Source organism: Cottoperca gobio, chromosome 11, assembly GCF_900634415.1.
Source record: "Cottoperca gobio chromosome 11, fCotGob3.1, whole genome shotgun sequence".
NCBI lineage: Eukaryota > Metazoa > Chordata > Actinopteri > Perciformes > Bovichtidae > Cottoperca > Cottoperca gobio.
Genome location: NC_041365.1, coordinates 18,153,159 through 18,174,217, shown reverse-complemented (window position 1 = coordinate 18,174,217; position 21,059 = coordinate 18,153,159). Strand labels below are relative to the sequence as shown.

Sequence of the window (21,059 nt, the reverse complement as noted above, 5' to 3'; positions counted from 1 at the left end):
TAGTTGGCACTTATTTATTTCACACAGAATGTATTCGTATTAATATATTGTTTCTGTTAATAAACGCTTCATCGTTTTTGGGGCGGAACTTTACATTTGTAGTTCTTTAACGTAAATTCGCTTCAATGGCGGAGGTCGCTGCTGCGGCTGGTGCAGTTGGTCCCGATGTAAACACAGCTGGAAACCCAACAGAAATCGCTATGGCGTATTTACAAGATGAGGTGACATTTGATTACTTATATTTGAACCTTCAGTTGTTGTGAAAAACTAAAATATTTGTTTTTGCGTTCTTTCATTTGTGTATCCTGTTAGCATTCATAACAAGAGGCAGTCATTATATATGAACTGCAGCGTTACTTAGCTGACTGAAGTGCATCTTGCTAGATGGACAGCCAAGGAGTTGTGGTCGTAAACAAGATGTTCCCAAATTGTGTATTTTGACAGTGTATTCATGTTGCTTGAAGTTGAAGCTAATGTAGCGGTTAGCATCCTGCCAAAACACTGAAAAGCTCAATGAGTTCCTGAATGCATCCCGTTGCAACAAAGTGTAACGTCACTGGCGTTGAAAGAATTAGCCGAATAGTCGATTGACAGAAATTTGGTCGATGCCAAGGAATATTAATTAATCATATTGCTGAACCACCGTATTTACTGATTTAACGATTAGTTGATGAATTAGTCGATCATGACAACAATCTTTAGTTGCAACTGAGGTTGCAAAACTCCTGGAATATTCAAGGTGGACGTTTTCCAAGCAAATTAACCTTTTATCAAATCAAATATATTATATAGCCCAATATCACAAAATTACACATTTGTCTCATTTGGCTTTACAGACTGTACAACACCCTCTGTCCTTAGACCCTCGCACCACACAAGGAAAAACGTCCTAAAAGAAACCCCACAATTAAAGGGGGGAAATGGAAGAAACTTCAGGGAGAGACTGAGGAGGGATCCCTCTCCCAGGACGGACAGACGTGCAATAGATGATGTGTTTACAGGATAAACAACATAGTAAAAATAAAACATCCATGTGATGTTAAAAAAAAGTCAAAAAGGCTTCCCGGTGTTTCCAAAAAAAGGACCAGGGCAGCACGCGCATCCATGATTTATGATCCAGACATAATCTTTAACTGTGGCAACCTGCCACATGAGAGACACAGAATCTCCGCCAGTGCAGAGCAGCTAATACAGGAGTAATATGATCCTATTTCCTTGTTCTTGTCAATACACTTGCCGCAGCATTTTGGATCAACTGAAGAGTCTTAAGGGACTTTTCGGGACAACCTGATAACAATGAGTTGCAGTAATCCAGCCTTGAAGTAACAAATGCATGGACTTATTTTTATTTTTGCAATGTTACGTAGATGAAAGAAGGCAGTCCCTGAGATTTGATTCAAATCCTGATCAAAGACGGTGGAGGCCAAATTAATGCCACCCAGAGCTTCTATGTCATTAGAAAATGCGTTTCGGAGGCGTTTAGGGCCAAGTATAATAACTTCAGTTTTGTCTGCGTTTAACATCAAAAAGTTGCTAGACATCCAAGTTTTTATGTCCTTAAGGCATGCTTGAAGTTTAGCCAATTGATTGGTTTCATCTGGTTTAATTGATAGATATAATTGGGTATCATCCGCATAACAATGAAAGTTTATAGAGTGGTTCCTTATAATATTGCCCAAAGGAAGCATATATAAGGTGAAGAGAATCAGTCCAAGTACAGAACCCTGCGGAACTCCAAGACTGACTTTGGCTGTCATGGAGGATTTATCGTTAACAAGTACAAATTGAGATCGCTCAGATAAATAGGACTTGAACCAGCTTAGTGCGGTTCCTTTTATGCCAACACAATGTTCCAGTCTCTGTAGTAGAATGTCATGATCAACAGTGTCGAAAGCAGCACTGAGGTCTAACAAGACAAGAACAGAGACAAGTCCTTTGTCTGAAGCCAATAGAAGGTCATTGGTTACATTTTTATCATATCATAAAGAGATATAATCCCTTTTAATATAAATTAAAAAATCCACTATTTAGTTGACTTGAACTTTAAAGCTAAGGTGCGTAATGTAGTATATATCGCTGAAAGCTGGCTGTTTTTCTGAGAAATTCATGAAAAGTTGACTTTTTTGAGATGCATGGTTCTCACAGGACAGCTACAAACATATGATGATCTAAAATTAGCACAACCTTAAAAATCTACAGCAGTAAAATGCAACTTACATTAAAGCTAGGATGGATAATCTTTTGTTATATTTGTTAAAAATTATCTTTACATCCCAACAGCAATCAATAAATCAAATGCTCTGACAAAAAGAAAACAATCTGGTATCTGTGGCTGTAGCAGGACTGTAATAAGATAGTAAAATAAACAACCTGTCTGTCTACCTGCACTCTGCTCGTGCACTCATTGTGTGTCAACAGAGTCTTCCACGAGCTGCAGCTTGACAGTTGTGAGAACTAACAGGAGCCATGTTTGTTGTTTACGTTCATAATAATCATTTTGGGGCTTGACTTTGGAGGGAAGGCTGAAGGGACGGGCTGTCAGTGTTGCAAACTTTCTCATTAGATTTTGCGACTTTTAATCTAGTTTACTCTTGTGTTTTTCTCCATTTTTACCTACCCATGCTTTAAATACATCACTTGACTCATTTAACATTGTATTGAACTTTCATTGAACAACAGCAAAAAAACATTCCCTATGAGCCCCCTCCAAAATGTTATTTTCCTCTCAGGCCTCCATTTCCTCTCCATGGACTTCCACGATGCACACTCTGATATTATGTGTATTTCCACAAAATAAGTTCACTGTTAAAACTTATTGATATTGTGAAAAATATTTATTTCCCAAAATTCCAGAGCTTAACTTCCTTTGGAAAATGTCCCAAGCCTGTGCAAATTTAAACATCCTTTACTTATATATGTTACAGTTTGACCCACCTGAAATTAGCACCTGCCACCTGCCAAATACAGGATAAATGTTTGCTGAGGCAGGTAAATATTTCAGGTCAGCTGCCACCATGGCAGATAGGTTTTCCCTATATTAAGAAAAAGCAATTCCTAAATTGAAAATAGTGAGGGATTAAGATTACATGATATATTATATATTTCTACACAGTGTTTACAATTCTAAAGCGTTCTACATAGATTTCAGAAGTGGCGGACTATAAAATTGAGTGGCCGGTAGAAATGTTCAGCGACTTGCCACAGGTGAGAAAAAAACCTGCCCACCACCAGACAAATAAAGTGTCCGAAATAATAATTTGTGTGCAATGATGTCTGTTTTTAATCTAGAAGACTGATGGAGAAATCACAAACCTCAACCTGGGAGAACTGGACCTCACCACTGATGAGTTCATCTTGGATGAAGTGGACAGTAAGGCAACATTTGCATTAATATGTCTCATCATGTGATCGGGATACAAAGGAGATCAGCACCGATGAATGGAGCTTCCTTGTTGGCCTGACACTATTAGTATTAAACAATACTGTATTTAAATCTAAAACAGATAAATATAGCAACATATTGCACCTAGGATTTAGCATTAGTACAGTTTTAGTTGCCACCTGCAGATATTCAAAGAATATCACATTTTCAATGTTTTTACAACCTGCTGCAGCTCCTTGCATTTCTTAAAGCCACATCCAGATCTTATAAAACCTCCTACATGGAGCAAACTACAAGTTCATAACATTTTTTGGTCCAGAGTTTCTCTTGGAAGTTTTATTTGTCATGACTGCTCTTCCTCTCTGTCTCCTTCAGTTCATATCCAGGCCAATCTGGAAGATGACCTCGTGAAGGAGGCGCTCAAAACGGTGAGAATATCATGGCGCTAATGTTTGACCGGCAGAATTGAACTTGATGGTCTGAGAGAGTGAGGAAAGCTGTTTTCTAAACAATTATTACCTGTTAAAAGACATGTTTACATGCTCAGCAGCTGGTGCTGGATTTGTCATTGTTATCTCACTTATTAACTAAAAACATAATAAGTCCAGTTTTTGTGATTTTCAGTGAGGGTGAAATCCCCGCCACTTTCTTAGATTAATGAAAACAAATACAATTCTATTAATTGAAGTCAAAACTGCATTGATTATTATATTATAATACTGGGCATGTTTTCCCCAGGGTTTCCCAGTACGCTGTTTGTATTATAAATGTGTGACAGTGCCTCTGTCTGTGTTCAGGGCGTTGACCTCCGGCAGTACTCCAAACAGGTGGAGTCAGAGCTGCAGAGGATTGAACAAGCCTCCATCAAAGACTGTATCCTTGGAATGTCATGGTTTTATACAGTTTATGCAGTTTATATTGTCAGCTTAAAAATAAACCAAAATTGGTAGCAGTCCATTGTTTTTCAGTATATTTTTCTCTTTTTTTCTAAGAGTATATCGTCTAATGCAACAGCCCAAAATACAGAAGGAATATAAATCCTTATGTGTATCAGCTGATGCACAATATTAAGGTCTGAATAAACTGGATATGAATATGAGTTTTACCAAAACAATGTTGGTTCAACTTTGAGAGGAGATTGAGAAGTTTGTTTTGTTTTCCTGACTGTTCATCTGTCAGACATCAAGGAGAGTCAGAACATCGCTCTGCTGCACAACCAGATCACCGCCTGTGACTCCATACTGGAGGTAAGACGAGCTCCTACAATCCACTGCAGGACGAGGTCCGTGTGAGTCAGTAGAAAATATAAAGAGTACAGGAAAGTAGATCTGGACGTCTGCATTTTATTCAGCTTTGTCAGCTCAGTGTTCTCTGTATGATTGATTAGTTTAGATCAGGGGTGTCAAACATGCGGCCCGCGGGCCAAAACCGGCCTGCCAGAGGGTCCAATCCGGCCCAATCCAGTGTAAAAATGAGTTGTTTTGATCATAAAGTAAAATACTGTTCCTAAATTTCCCTCGGGATCTATCGATCTAGATACCTGTGACAAAATGTTTTGTGCCTTTTGTAGATGCACTGTGGTCTGTATGTTGTAATGCACATGTGTAAATGATAAAATGAGGCTTACTATTGTTCAAATTGCACTTTCAGGTTGTTCATAATGTTTTGTAAAAAGATAGTTCATTAAGTTTGAACATTTTCAGAATGTACTTGTACTTTATTGCACTAAAACGAAGGGAAACATTTGGAGTTGTGGTTATTTATAGATTATTATGATATGATTTTACTGGTTCGGCCCACTTGAGATCAAATTGGCCTTTATGCGGCCCCTGAACTAAATTAGTTTGACACCCCTGGTTTAGATGATGATGTAATATAGTGCTTCCAAACTCCCTGTCACCAGTTCTTAAAGCTAAATGTTTTGTTGACTTTTTTGTTTCTTACTGTTTCTACTTCCACTTTCATCTTCTTCTCCTCACTCTTCTAATCTGTCTTCACTCTGTGGAGTGTCTGTTTCCAGCGGTTTCCCCTAAAAAATATTTACTCAAACCTTTTCAGGCTGTTAAATAAACGTGTATTATACCAACAATTTACTTTAGCAAGGAACATAAAGCCCTCCTTCCTCCTCCCATGTGAAACACAGCAAGTTATCTTTTAAAATAAGATCAAATAGAACTTCAATCATCTAGATTCTAGATTCCAGACATTTTTGTAATAATTGTTTAACTCGACGGTTGTTTTCTGTCTGTTTTTTCCGTTCTGTCAGCGTATGGAGGGCATGCTGAGCGGCTTCCAGAGCGACCTGTCCTCCATCAGCAGTGAGATCCAGACTCTGCAGCAGCAGTCGGTCAGCATGAACGTCCGGCTGAAGAACAGGCAGGCGGTGCGCAGCCACCTCAGCCAACTGGTGGACGAGCTGGTGGTGCCCGGAGCCATGATCTCGTAAGTGGGACGGAGAAAGCTTGAAAATGTCCGGTAGAAGTGTGAATGAGTGTTGCTCTGATGTTGTCCCGTGTCGATGCAGTACCATCCTGGATAGTCCTGTGACAGAGCAGGAGTTTCTGGAGCAGCTCCACGAACTCAACAACAAGATCAACTTCGCCAAAGAGCTGAGCTTCAGAGAGACACTGGCCTGCTCCGACATCCAGGACATCGTCGACCGCCTCAAACTCAAGGTGAGACAGAGAGGAGGGTTTATAAGAAACTCCTCACCAGTGGATATGTAACATTGAATCACAATATCCAACAATGACGTCATCAAAGTCTTGTTTTGTCCAACCAACAGCCCCAAACCCTAAAATATTCAATTTACGACAATGTAAGACCAAACAGAGCAGAAACCCCTCAAATTTAAGAACTGGACTTATCACATTGTTGGTATGTATGCTTGAGAAATGACATAAACGGTAAATCGCTGATCAAAATAAAGGCAGATTAATAATCTCTGTTTGCCGTCTGTGTTGCAACTCTAAAGATAAAATAAGTCAGTTGGATGAAAAACTATCAGTAATGCAAAAGAACATGAAAATTGAAAGAAATACTGTGTGCAGCACAAACATTCTGTAAATTGGTTTTAGTTTATCTCCATCCATCCATCGTCTACCGCTTATCCGGGATCGGGTCGCGGGGGCAGCAGCTCCAGTAAGGAACCCCAATCTTCCCTTCTCCGGGCCACATCCTCCAGCTCCGACTGGGGGATCCTGAGGCGTTCCCAGGCCAGTGAGGAGATATAATCTCTCCACCGAGTCCTGGGTCTTCCCCGGGGTCTCCTCCCAGCTGGACGTGCCTGGAACACCTCCCTAGGGAGGCGCCCAGGTGGCATCTTTACTAGATGCCCGAACCACCTCAACTGGCTCCTTTCAACGTTTTAGTTTATCTCTCTTTTTAAAAAAAGATTTCCTCTCCTGATTGACGTGAAAACTATGTTTATGTTTCTTCCTCACTTCAGGCGGTGTCAAAGATCCGAGAGTTCATTCTCCAGAAGATTTACTCCTTCAGGAAACCAATGACAAACTACCAGATCCCACAGAACACTCTGCTGAAGTACAGGTGAGCTCAGCTGCACCTGCCACTCAAAGACTTTCTTAAAGGCCCTGTCGCACATATCCGTATGACAGAAACGTATGCCGGCGCATACGAAATATCGGCAATACGTTGATATAAATTAAGGGTAAGTTGTGATCGTTTGAAGGACGCAGACGATACGGCGAACACGCCAGACACACGGCCCTGTCACACAGCTCCGTATGGCAGAAACATGCCGGCGTATATGAAAAGTAGCTCAAAATGTGTCCGAGTCCAAATATGTCCAACTTTTCCACAGCGGTGTTGTAGCTGACGCATACATAACGAATACATAACTAATTATTATACGTATGTCTAACCTATTGATAGCGTATCACTTACTTATACAACACGTATCAGAGCGTCTGGCCAACGTCCGGTAATTTTGAACATGCTCAAAACATCAGCGTTCAACAACACACCCCAGCGTAACACAGCGAGCTCTTAACGAATACTACTTATACCTTACCTTATATCAACGTACACCAGCGTGTTGACGATATTTTGTATACGCCATGTTTTTGTATATCTTATGCATTCGTTGGGTATTCGTCTGATACGTTTTGTATAAGTAAGTGATGCTCTATCAATAGGTTAGACATGCGTATCTGGATATGTTCACTTTTCTGATCCGATGAAAGTTGGACGTATTTGGATTCTGACAAATTTTCGTATACGCCAGCATACGTTTCTGTCATACGGAGATGTGTGACAGGGCCTTAAGCAAGTGAGATGTATCAGCTCCTCTTCTCTATTCAAGTTCTTTATTGGAAGTTTTATTGTGTGAAAAACAGAAAGTGACAAAATGACAAAGTCCAGGATAATAATTCCAAGTATCCACAGAAATGATCATGTTTTTGAAGTTCCTGCTTTTACACTACATTAGTTTTGGTTGCAAGAATTGTAACAGAATACTCCTGCAGATTCAGGCCAATAACAATAGAGAATACCTTTTTACAGCTGTTAATTTCTGATCAGAACCCTTCATGGTATAAAACAGATCAATCATGCTCAGACCTCTACGCACATTCTCACTCTCAGGGCATGTCTAAATGAAGTTCAGATCTGGCAGTCGAATCATTTCCTTTAACTGAATACGGACAAATCGGAAGTGATTGTCACGGGCCCAGACACCACACGTCATCACATCACACCACAACGTAGTTCATCCAGCAGTATCACCACTGGCTGCAGACATCTTGGTGTCACTTTTGATAATAATCTAAATTTCAATCAGCATTTTAAAATGATTGTCCAGTCTGGTGTTACGCAGAACCTCTACGTTCCGGTCCTTTCTGTCTCTCAAGAACCCGGAGATTGTCATTCATGCATTCATCACATCCCGTCTAGACTACTGCTGCCCGACTCCTCACTACCTCTAACAATAGTACATATAACCCCAATTTTAGCTTCATTACACTGGTTACCTGTGTGTTTTTAGAATACATTTTTAAGATTTAGATGTATCACATTTACATTGCTGTTGTGAAGCACTTTGTACTGTATGATTTAAAATATGCTCTACAAATGAAAAGTGTTATTGTCATTATTCATACCCTGAACATTTAAACTCTTTCTAACTCTTTGTGCTTTGTTTTGTCTCGCTGTAGATTTTTCTATCAGTTCCTTTTGGCCAATGAGAGAACAGTTGCAAAGGAGATCAGAGATGAGTACGTGGACACAATGAGCAAGATTTACTACAGCTACTTCAAGTCGTACAGTGGCAGGCTGCTCAAAGTGCAGGTCAGTGGATTCAAACGGGAAACAACAAGTGTTTCATCAATCTCACACATGTACAGTTATATGAATCCTTACACAACAACAAGATTCAGATTAGCCTGGTTTCCTGTGCTGTATTTTTGACAAGGGCTTCTTTTAGCAGTCAACAAGTGCTTTATCCTGATTTAGAGCTTCGGGATACTTTTATAACACTTTCATACAACCTTCCTCAGTTAAAGGAATAAGTCACCCCGAAATGATCCTTTGTCTATGAATTTCTCACCCTGTGTTACCTTGAATGCTTAAAGAAAACTTTAGTTTTTCTTGAACTTGTGCAGTATAATCCAGTTATGTGCTCACTACAATATTTTAGTCACTTACGGACTATTAGCGCACCTGCACAAGCGTGAGGATGTTTCTGAGGAGGTGTTAATGGTAAATGGTAAGATGTTAGCATAATGCAAGTGATTGTAATGAGCAGGCGACTGGATAAATGACACTTGGATTATACTGCACAGGTGTGTGAGAGTTTGTAAACGGATGTTTTGATATAGTTTTGCCATTTACTTTAATTCATCAAGAACTTTCTCAGTTTTTGGATTCTTCGTTCAACGTGGAGGCATGCGAGAAAAACAAAGTTTTCTTCAAGGATTCAAGGTACCACAGGGAATAATTGATATACAAATGATACCTTTACTGGGTGAAGTATCCCTTTTGAAATGTTTTTTTTTGTCAAATTTAAGGAGTTTCTTAAAATACATGTATCAGAATACACTGTGTACACATGTTGAACTCAAATAGAGAAGCAGTCAGCTGATATCAAGTGAAATGAAGAGATGATTTGGTTTGTCTGGCAGGGATATTGTATCAGCAGTGGCTGTAGCAGCACTGTGTTTCTATCACAGCACCGCTGTGAGCGCTACAGATTTTCTCTCTGTTTATTTGTGACATGATGTTTCCTGTCCTGTCCTGTCTGCAGTATGAGGAGGTTGCAGACAAAGATGACCTTATGGGAGTAGAAGACACAGCCAAGAAAGATATCCTTTAAACTGAGTGTGTGTTTCTGTGTAGGCATGTATGTGTGTGTATCCATCACTCACAGGACACATGCTGGTGTGATGCAAGCAAACATGGTATGTAAACAATGCAGGATTTAAAATACTTAAAGGGATAGTTCAGATGTTTTGAAGTGGGGTTGTATGAAGTACTTATCTATAGTTGGTATATTATTATTATTATTATTATTATTATTATTATTATATTATTTAGTTTGGATTCACCAAAGTCGCACAATGACACAAAAGAACTAACCATTAGAAGCAGCAGCTCCCGTTTTTCTCAAACATTAATTAAAAAAATCCAATGTTATGGTTGCTAATAAAAACAAATATTAATATTTTTTATATATATATATTTTTTAAATTATATTATTATGTATTTATTATTATATTATATATTTTATATATATATATATATAATATAATATAATATATATATATATAATATAATATATATATATATATATATATATAATATAATATAATATAATACCTCTAGAGGAACAAGTGGTATTACAGACTGGACGGAGTGCAGCTAGCTGTTAGCATGCTAACTTCAGTAAATATCTCTGCAACACAACACAGAGACGTCAACACTGTTACCTCTTCACTGTTGATAATGTTAGTTTATTTTAAGTAAAAATTCTGGCATATCTTACACATTGAACCTTTAAGCGTACAATATGTTATTTTCTGCCTCTCAATCAAATCAAATTTATTTGTATAGCCCAATATCACAAATTATACATTTGTCTCAGTGTGCTTTACAGACTGTACAGGTTACGACACCCTCTGTCCTTAGACCCTCGCATCGCACAAGGAAAAACTTCCTAAAAGAAACCCCATAATTAAAGGGGGAAAAATGGAAGAAACGTCAGGGAGAGCAACTGAGGAGGGATCCCTCTCCCAGGACGGACAGACGTGCAATAGATGTCGTGTGTACAGGATAAACAACATAGTACAAATACAACATTTGACAGAAATTATGTTGTGTTGAAAAAAAAGAAAAGTATGGATGAATCCAGGAAAATGTCAATAGGTGTCTAAGCCTATAGCAGCATAACTAGGGGCTGATCCAGGGCAAACCTGAGCCAGCCCTAACTATAAGCTTTATCAAAAAGGAAAGTCTTTAGCCTACTCTTAAATGTGGAGAGTGTGTCTGCCTCCTGAACACAAACTGGAAGCTGGTTCCACTGGAGAGGAGCTTGATAGCTGAAGGCTCTGGCTCCCATTGTACTCTTAGAGACTCTAGGAACTACAAGTAACCCTGCAGTCTGGGAGCGTAATGCTCTAGTTGGTTTATAAGGTACTATGAGATCTTTAAGATATGCTGGAGCCTGACCATTAATTGCTTTGTAAGTCAGGAGAAGGATTTTGAATTCTATTCTGTATTTTACCGGGAGCCAGTGCAGAGCAGCTAATACAGGAGTAAGATGATCCCGTTTCCTTGTTCTTGTCAATACACGTGCCGCTGCATTTTGGATCAACTGAAGAGTCTTGAGCGACTTTTTGGCACAACCTGATAACAATGAGTTGCAGTAATCCAGCCTTGAAGTAACAAATGCATGGACTAGTTTTTCTGCATCATTTTGAGACAGGGTGTGTCTTATTTTTGAAATGTTACGTAGATGAAAGAAGGCAGTCCTTGAGATTTGTTTTATGTGGGAGTTAAACGACAGATCTTGATCAAAGATGATGCCAAGATTCCTTACAGTGGTGCTGGAGGCCAAGTTAATGCCATCCAGAGCTTCTATGTCAATCAATCAACACAGTAACAAAATATGGAGCTTGGTGGTGTCGTGAAGCAGCGTGGGATCATGGGAGTTGTTATCTTCACCGTCATTGCTGTCATTGCTGTCAGCTTGTGCTGATTTAGGATTCCTTTAGTCTTCGTTCAGGAGGTTTTTACCTGGAGCCGAGTTATCCGCAGAGGTCTCATCCTCTCTGAAACAAACAGGCCTGCTAATTTAAACCCATTTAAAGCTGTGTTTCTCTGGCGCTGTTTGGCTACCACTAACATTTAGCTCAGCTTGTTTCTCTGAGAACTTAAGATCCAGACGTACAAGGACTAAAATCCTTCATCCAGTTGAAATATATATTTCAAAGCCACCAAGATGTAAAAAGTGTCCGGTTAAAAGTCAGTTTATGAAGCTTCTGGCAGACAACCACAACGCTGACGCTGCTCAAAGGGGATACGACGCCATGACAGGGAGAGAGAGGAAACACACCATTACCTTCATTACATTTCTCTGTGTTTGAAAATAGTTTGAAACATTTAGGACAATGTAAATACACAACTCAACTAAATGTGTAACTTGGGTCTAATCGTTTTGAGACATATTAGTGTGGAAATGTTACATAGTACTATGTTAGATAAGAAAATGATTATTCTTTTGCCTTTTTGACCTTTTTATTGGATAGTACAGCAGACAGAAAAGGGGGAGAGAGGGGACGACATGAAGCAAAGGACCACGGGTTTGAGTCGAAAAACTCGAGACGCTGCAGTTAAGAACTCAAACAACATTTGTGACAGAAAAATAGATATTCTCCCCAAACAGAACATAGAATTATTCCATTTGAGTGACCCACCCCCATCGAAGTGAAGTGAAACGGACAGAACTGAAAGTAAACGTGTTAAATTGAGCACACATTCAGTAGGTGTGCTTGAGGGTGAAGTTCTTTTATGTACTGTACATGCTCACCTAATTTTCCTAGGCGTGTCTCTCACATACCGAACATAAGCACGCGCAGATCACATATCTGCTCATTACTGACTCGTGAGGGCATCATGTGACATCAACTGAAACTAAAACAGATGCTCCTTGACTGCCTGCTGCAGGTTTCTTCTCCAAACCATCTCTGAAGAGCAGGAACACCATCTTCACTGTGGGCCAGAGAGGAGCCATACTGAGTCCTGCCGAGCTGGAGGGGCCCATCCTGGTTCCACACACAGCTCAGAGAGGAGACAGCAGGGTGAGACGTCACAAACAGTTCAAAACCCAACATTTTTAAATCTCCTGCTTTGTAGGTGATATTCGCCTCACTTTAAGTCTTCATCAGCTCTTAAAATCGCCTTAAAACGCTACATTTTCTGCTCACTTTGTGGTAAAGACTAAAAGAAACTTCAGGTCCTACTGTCAGAGATCAGCTGACAAGAAAAAGAACACGTTTAGCATCATCATAAGTCGTGTTAGAAGACCTGAAACAATTTGAAAATATGAATAATATTAGAGCTGTCAATGACATTTCATCAGAGCTGAGCGGTAGTGTGACAGAAATGAGCAGCATGTGAAATTCTTTCTAAAGCAAATGGCTAATACGAGAAGAGGTCACGGAGCAGTCACTGAGATATTAGACGGGATGATGTTCGCTAATGTTAAAGCTGAGTGAGAGAGGTCTTCCAACAACTACTGACTAGTAGAAGCTGCTGGGACAAAAATAAATGATAAAAACTCTTCGTAAATTGGCAGCTGTGATGATTATGACGACATTGAGAACAGAATAATATTGTTGCATTAAGTTTGTCTTAGTTATATATTTTGTTTTAGTTGATTTCAGTATTATTACAAATCCAAATGAATTCAGATAGAAGACATTATTATTTCAGGTTGAATAGTTTCTTTCCCCCTGTGAAGAAAGGCAGACAGTCTGTACTCATGACCTGAAGGACACTTCTAAATACCATAAATCAAGAATTGGATGAATGTTTCAAATGATCTTTGTATGACCGGTTCCTGCATGAGGAGTTTTGGGCCATAGAAACAGAAAGCACCACATTTTATGTGGGAAACATCTAAAAGAAATACAGTGGAAGAACTTAAAGTTCTTGTTGGAACCTAAAATGATAAGTGATCACAGATGTAGGAAGCCACTTGTAGGGCAACTAAATAAACTAGATAAAAGACGAGATGTAAAGCTTCACTCAACGTGTACTGAGGTGTGAACTGTTGATCAACACTGACATCTTGTGGCATCACAAGAAGCCTAGATATTGCTGCTGATGCACAGTAATCCTACACAACAAGTCACAGTTGTGTCAAGCATTTGTGTGATTAGTTTAAAAACCTGTTTTACTTGTAAGTTTGTGTAAAATTAGCACGTTTGTGAGAAATAAAAATGTAGCTATGTATGTAACATTTATGTATGTTAATGTAACTTTTATTTATGTAACAGGTAGCGTTTCATTTTTTTGTAGAACTTTAAGTTGTTGTTCTTAAAGTCCCTGAGGAATACAAGAAGAAATTGAGTTTAATGTGCAAGTTTACCATGAATAATTGTTACTTTTTGTCTCAGGATACTGAATCCAGAATCACTTTTAAATTCTGAACTGATTTTAAATTGAATCATGACTCCAATAATAAAAATTCAATCAAATTGTGAGATAACAAAATATTGACACCTCTAATAATCAGTGAGTGATATTACATTATATGGAATACTCATATTTCTCTTACAGTATCCCTATGAGACGTTGTTTCGCAGCCAGCACTACGCACTGCTGGACAACGGCTGCAGGGAGTACCTCTTCCTCTCTGACTTCTTCATGGTGGCAGGAAATTCCGCCTTTGACCTCTTCAACAGCATCATGGGAAAAACGCTCAGCATGTTCCTGGTACGCACAACACACCTTCTCTCCTCCGGTCGCAGGTTTGGTCCCTGCAACCTTTTATTGTGTTCAAGCCTCAAGTCCACTTCCTAAATATTGACAGCATGTCATATTGTGACATTCAGTCTGCGTCTGCTCCTTCCCTGCAGAAGAGTATGTCCACGTACGTGTCCGACTGCTACGACAGCATCGCCGTCTTCCTCTGCATCCACATCATCCTCCGGTTCAGAGCCATCACCGCTAAGAGGACCATCCCTGCTCTCGACAAGTCAGTGTCCCATTAATGATTTCATTTATTTTTACCTGTCGAAAAGAAAACTATACATGCCTGGGAACAAAAACATGCTTATCTCTATAATCACAGCTGTTTTTGGAATTCAGCAGTGAATCAGTGTCAGTGCCTCTAAGATCTGGAAACCCACTCAGCACATTTTTCACCCAGCAGCAGTAAGATAGAAGATAGAAGATAGTAAGTCACTTAGTTGTGTCTGCAGAGACGATGCAGACACACATCCTTAAAATTCATTAGTGTATTTAGAAAAAGGTGGTTGAAATCAGTGGTGTAATATAACTAAGGACATTCACTCAAGTATACATTTAAAGGTACTTGTACTTTACTTGAGTATTTCCATTTTATACAACTTTATACTTCTACTCAACCACATCTCAGAGGAAAATGTTACGTTTTACTCAACTACATTCATCTGACGGCTTTAGTTACTTTACAGATTAAATGTTTATCCCCTTCCTGTCCAGTGAGAACCATGTGTCTCCAGATGAGATCCATGTTTGTGATGAGCTGAAGGATGAAGTGTTGCTTTACGTGTTGAGAAGATTCTCCTCCTTCTTCAGCTAAATAAAGTCTTTAAAAAGCCTCTTGGATCAGCTGGAACACACGTCGTCACAAAGCTGAAAACAGGCTGTTTTTCTGAGCAACTCATGAAAAGTTGAGTCTTTAGAGACACGTGGTTCTCACAGGACAGAGAGCTACAGACGTGATGATCTATATGAGCATGATGCATTGTGTAGATTAAACTACCAACAGGATGTAAAGGAGAGCAACCTTAAACTACTGCAGTCACATGAACATGCACATTAAAGCTAGGGTGGGTATTGTATTCTAGAAACGTTTTTAGTTATATTTGTTGAAAATCTCTATACATCCCAACAGCAATCAATAAATCAAATCCATCCATCTTCTACCACCCACCTGAGAAAACCCATTTTGGCCGCTTGTACCCGTGATCTTGTTCTTTCGGTCATGACCCAGCCTTCATGACCATAGGTGAGGGTAGGAGCGAAGATCGACTGGTAGATCGAGAGCTTTGCCTTCTGGCTCAGCTCTCTCTTCGTCACAACGGTGCGGTAAAGTGACTGCAGTACCGCCCCCGCTGCTCTGATTCTTCAGGCCAATCTCTCGCTCCATTGTCCCCTCACTCGCGAACAAGACCCCGAGGTACTTGAACTCCTTCACTTGGGGTAAGGGCTCATTCCCTACCCGGAGTAGGCAATCCTCCAGTTTCCTGCTGAGAGCCATGGCCTCAGATTTGGAGGTGCTGATCCTCATCCCAACCGCTGCACACTCGGCTGCGAACCGATCCAGTGACTGTTGAAGGTCACAGACCGATGATGCCATCAGGACCACATCATCTGCAAAGAGCAGCGATGAGATCCTCAGGCCACCGAACTGCAACCCCTCTCCTCCACGACTACGCCTCGATATCCTGTCCATGAACATCACAAACAGGATTGGTGATAAAGCGCAGCCCTGGCGGAGGCCAACATTCACTGGATCCTTGCGAGAGTAAAGAGTTGGTCCGTTGTTCCACAACCAGGACGGAATCCGTATTGTTCCTCTTTAATCACAGGTTTGACCCTCCTTTCCAGCACCTTGGAGTAGACTTTACCAGGGAGGCTGAGAGGCTGTAGTTGACACACAATCTCTGGTCCCCCTTTTTAAACAGGGGAACCACCCTAACCCTAACCCAGACTTCCACGCAGTGTTGTCGAGGCGTATCATCCAAGACAGCCCCTCAACACCCAAAGCCTTCAGCATTTCTCATCAACCCCTGGGGCCTTGCCACTGTGGAGTTGTTTTACCTCAGTGACCTCCATCAAGGAAATTGGCGATAACCTTTTCAGTTGAAGTCAGCAGGGTCCCCCCTCCTAAGGTGCCGGACGGTTCTCCAGAAGTACCTTGGTGCCGACCGAAAGTCCCTCTCTACCGTGCACTCTGGCCGTGCACTCATTGTGAGTCGCAAGAGTCTTCCACGAGCTGCAGCTTGACAGCTGTGAGAACTAACAGGAGCCATGTTTGTTGTTTACATTCATAATAATCATTTAGGAGGAGTGGCTTTGAAGGGACGTGCTGTCAGTGTTGCGAACTTGCTGACTTTTTCTAGATTTAACAAACTTTGGAGCTACTGCTGCTGGCTACTCTCATTGGAAAAGAGATGGCAACATTGGGCAGTGTTTTTCTGTTGGGTAATTATTTATTTTTTTAGCTTACTCTTGCTGTCTTCGCTAATGTTACTTACCCAAGCTTTAATGCAGCAGCCCTGTTAATCCAGAAACATCTTGTAGAATAGTACCGCACTGACAACTGGAACATTTTACTTTAACTTAAGTAAGGGTTTGACTGCTGAGTACTTGTAACTCTGATGAAATCATCCTGAAAAGATGTAATTATAAGTGTGTGTGTGTGTGTGTGTGTGTGTGTGTGTGTGTGTGTGTGTGTGTGTGTGTGTGTGTGTGTGTCAGGTACTGGGAGGCGGTGTTGGAGCTCCTGTGGCCGAGGTTTGAACTGATTCTGGAGATGAACATCCACAGCATCAGAAACACAGACCCTCAAAAACTGGGAGTACTGGACACCAGACCACACTACGTAGGTCTACAAACACACATTAGTACACACACCCTGCATGTGTCACACATGTATCACCACATACACCAGTGTGTTTGAGCGTGCGTTTGCGGATTTCAGATCACTCGTCGTTACGCTGAGTTCTCGTCGGCCATCGTCAGCATCAACCAGACGTTTCCCAACGAGAGAACCCACACTCTGCTGGGACAACTACAGGTACACACACAACCAGGTCTAATTATCAAAGTATTTACGTAACAAATGAAGGTAATGGCACAGCAGGGAAGTTTGAAAATGTATGCAAATAATTATGGACTTAAAGGGACAGGTCACCGCAAAATCAAAGTTACAGTTACTCTCCAATATAATGGAACAAGATGGCCCTTCGGCTTCTGGGGCTCAAAGCGGCTAAGAAATCCTGACCCGGTTACTCAAGATAATCCACAGATATTGTTGTGAGCAGTTTCACAAAGGAACTATTTTCTTTCTATCAAACTACCAGCTCTCTTGTGCGTCGTATGGTTGGGGAATGTAGTTCCGTGGCATTAAACTTGTGAGATGGCGAATAGCAGTGACGTTAAAGCTGTGAGTAGCAGTGCAGCGTGTGTACAGTTTATTTGTCGATAAATAAATGTTTCAACTCCTCAAGACCCAAGGCAAGTTCCTGTGTCTTCCAAAAAGTCACAGTTCAACCCAAAGTCTACAGCCGACGGCCAACGACTTGAATCTAATCAAATGCGTACAGTGGCACTCTGTGATATCAGCAAATATCGTATCGTTGTTTACTGGCTCTTACCAGTTTCTAGATCTGTTCCATAGCTTCATTTTTAAGAACACACTAAAGCCAAAGTATAAGTCTGTTCCTAGAGTTAATTTACACTTTTAATATACCTGCAAGTGTGTCAAAATAAAAGCTTTGAGCACAAAGAGGACACCGTGTCCTGTACTAGAATCAATGAAATGGTGGCATACCATGTTCCACAGAAGTGAAGAATATCTGTCTTTTCTTTTATTCCTCTGTCACAAATGGAACTTGTCATAAATGATAAAACATAAGTTTCTGTCCAGGTTGAAGTGGAAAACTTTGTGCTAAAGATGGCGGCAGAGTTTCCCTCCAGAAGAGACCAGCTCATCTTCCTCATCAACAACTACGACATGATGCTCAGCGTCCTCATGGTGAGCCTCAACACATGTTAGTCCATGTCTTGGTTTTGTTGTAATTTCCTTTCTGTTGTCATGTGGAAGCGTTGATCAAAAGTCTCATCATGCTGCCTCTTACCTGTGGGAAATTAAAATCTTCTACTTTTGTTTAAATCCTCGTGACCATCATTGTTTTCCCTGTTTGTCCAGGAGAGGGCAGCAGACGACAGTAAGGAGGTGGAAGGTTTCCAACAGCTGCTCCTGGCCAGAACTCAGGTAAACATCACAGAGGGGTTTTTGAGTCTTTATTTAACTTCGTTTGTCCCATTGAGATCAAATATATTTTTTTACAAACAGGAAAGCTTGGATCCACCTCATCACTCACAGCTCCGTCGGCAAATCCAAATTGTAGTGCACCCATATACTGAATATACATACACTTGACATTCACGGTAAATGCATTCACACGGCCCAGATCAAGCTGAGCTAGTGACGGATTTGGTGAAGTTAGCAGAAGGATACAAGTGTGACTACATGAAGTTTCCTATATACAAAATACACAAAAGGCTCAAATCTTTCTCTAGTCGTTTGTTTTCACATTTGAATAAAACTGAAGGACCCCAACTGGCATGTTATTATCCGCCCCCCCTCCAGGAGTTTATAGAAGAGATTCTGTCTCCGCCCTTCGGAGGGATGATCGCATTTGTGAAGGAGGCCGAGGCTCTGATGGAGAAAGGGCAGCTGGACCGACTAAAGAACGAAGAAGGTGAGAAGAGTCTATTTAATTTTTCTTGAATATTTTCTCTTTGTTTTTAAATGAACATTATATTTCCCATTTGAAGTGTAATTAAAAACTTTATTTAATATGTTTGAAGAGAGAATAATATCTGGAACAAACCAAAGCTTAGAAATAACATTAAATGAAGGATTACAACACTGAAGAACAGAGCAGATCCTTAATATAGTTTCTTTAACTCTCCAACATCCTGACAGTTCAGCGTGAGCGCAGTTCTTTCAGTTCATGCTTTAGTTTTGTTTTACTGAGTAATGAAAAGCTTTCATTTCAGCCTTCCTCTCAGCTGTTTCCCCCCCGCCTGCTGTTGCACAACTTCTTTCTCATCTCCTTTTTCTGTTCTCACTCACCGCATCATTGCTGCAGTTCTTTTTATCGTGTGCGTGTGTGCGTGTGTGTGTGTGCGTGTGTGCGTGTGTGTGTGTTGCAGCTCGTATCACTCAGCTGGTTCGGGGTTTTTCCAGCACGTGGAAACAGTCGGTGGAGTCGATGAGTCAGGACGTCATGAGGTCCTTCACCAACTTCAAAAATGGAACCAGCATCATACAGGTGAGACAGCAGACAGGTGTGTCACACTTTACTCCAGTGCTTTCATTACAGTATATTTATTTGATTGCAATAGTTACAAATTAGTTTCATACTTCACATTCCAAACATAGAAATACAAACAACCTCTGCAATTTTTACAAATGATCAGGTAATACTAGTACTGTGCAAATATGGCTTTAGTTTATGAAATGCATTACGTTGTTTTACATTTAACTACCAAACAGTATATAACTGGGATAAATGTGCGTGCGTGCGAGAGAGGAAGTAAGTGGTGTATAAAATCATGAAGCCACATGTTTGTGCTGCAGGGCGCTCTGACCCAGCTCATCCAGTACTACCATGGCTTCCACAAGATCCTGAACCAGCAGACGTTCCGCAGCCTGGCTGTCCGCTCGGAGCTCATCAACCTGCACCACCTCATGGTGGAGGTGAAGAAGCACAAACCCAACTTCTAATGGGGCGGCTTCATCAGCAAAACCAGACTGCTTGTGTATTGACACACGAACATGACACTCCTCCCTCCCTCTCATCATATGAAGAAGTCATATTGTACATTTATTTTGGAAAGCGTTAACAAAGCAGACTTGCTGCAGGTTCTCTCCAGCTGTAGATCAAGTCGTATCTTTGACCAGTAAGTGTGGATATGAACCGAGTCATTGAATGTTTCTGTTTAATTTAATTCATCTTTAGTGGAATGTGGGGAAAAGCAGAAAACCCCAATAATAATAATAATAATCCAGCTGTGCAGCCACTGCTTGTCTGTAAAACAGATGTATGAGTTATTTTAAGAGTTATGATCCTGAAGCTTTCAGTCGCTGGTGGTAACTGCAGCTGTGTTTTACTGCATTAACAGTGGATCCAATTCCACACAGTAACAATGGATTCCCGTCTGTGATGGCAATTTGAATCTAGCACAGGAATGTCAGACCCCGCCTCGAACAATGAAATGAAATCAAATTGTGGACTGAACAGACGCGGTTATGTTCTTTTCTTTGGGAGGAAATCATAAACTGATCAGATTTGATTCATAACATTTATAAGACTGCACTAGTGAGAGAAGCTCTGTGGGGTTTGTTATCCATCTGTGTTGCAGCTTCACTTCACCTCAGCACGTGAGACTGACCGTTAAAGGCTGAAGCTGTCGAGCAGAACATGCATCAGGCTTTGACACACACAATACTTTACGTTACTTGATACATTCAGTGTTGGTTTGACTGACTATAAGAAGAATACAGAATATCACTGATCCTTTAAAGATGTATTCCTCACTTAGTTGTAACACACTTAGGGAGTGAATCTTGAAGTTCTTGTGTGCCTTTTCTCATTTCTGTGTGTGAAGTCATTCCAGTCTGTGGGGTTTAACAATAAATAATGGAAATACGACA

At 40.5% G+C, this 21,059-nt stretch overlaps 1 protein-coding gene across 2 annotated transcripts; it reads left to right on the top strand.

The window, feature by feature from the left end:
* Positions 1-82: 82 nt before the first annotated feature.
* Positions 83-21,057, top strand: vps52 (VPS52 subunit of GARP complex). Of its 2 annotated transcripts, none has more exons than XM_029443526.1 (20): positions 83-221; positions 3,289-3,370; positions 3,758-3,810; positions 4,180-4,255; positions 4,562-4,629; positions 5,649-5,824; positions 5,907-6,057; positions 6,831-6,931; positions 8,557-8,689; positions 9,645-9,702; positions 12,563-12,696; positions 14,180-14,335; positions 14,479-14,597; positions 17,090-17,213; positions 17,313-17,408; positions 18,261-18,368; positions 18,543-18,608; positions 18,987-19,098; positions 19,556-19,674; positions 19,983-21,057. In XM_029443526.1, exons 1-20 carry the CDS (start codon positions 126-128, stop codon positions 20,127-20,129), a joined length of 2,175 nt encoding a protein of 724 aa, XP_029299386.1. In that variant the 5' UTR covers positions 83-125; the 3' UTR covers positions 20,130-21,057. The 2 variants fall into 2 exon arrangements, with proteins under 2 accessions (XP_029299386.1, XP_029299389.1); XM_029443529.1 differs by having other exon boundaries at positions 164-221; positions 3,292-3,370; positions 19,983-20,129.
* The last annotated feature ends 2 nt before the right edge of the window (positions 21,058-21,059 follow it).

Excerpts from the sequence above, each read along its gene's own strand:
- vps52 (XM_029443526.1), top strand. The coding sequence starts at position 126 with ATGGCGGAGGTCGCTGCTGCGGCTGGTGCAGTTGGTCCCGATGTAAAC. Across the intron at positions 3,371-3,757 it reads CATCTTGGATGAAGTGGACA|TTCATATCCAGGCCAATCTG; the intron begins GTAAGGCAACAT and ends TGTCTCCTTCAG. Across the intron at positions 19,675-19,982 it reads ATGGAACCAGCATCATACAG|GGCGCTCTGACCCAGCTCAT; the intron begins GTGAGACAGCAG and ends TTTGTGCTGCAG.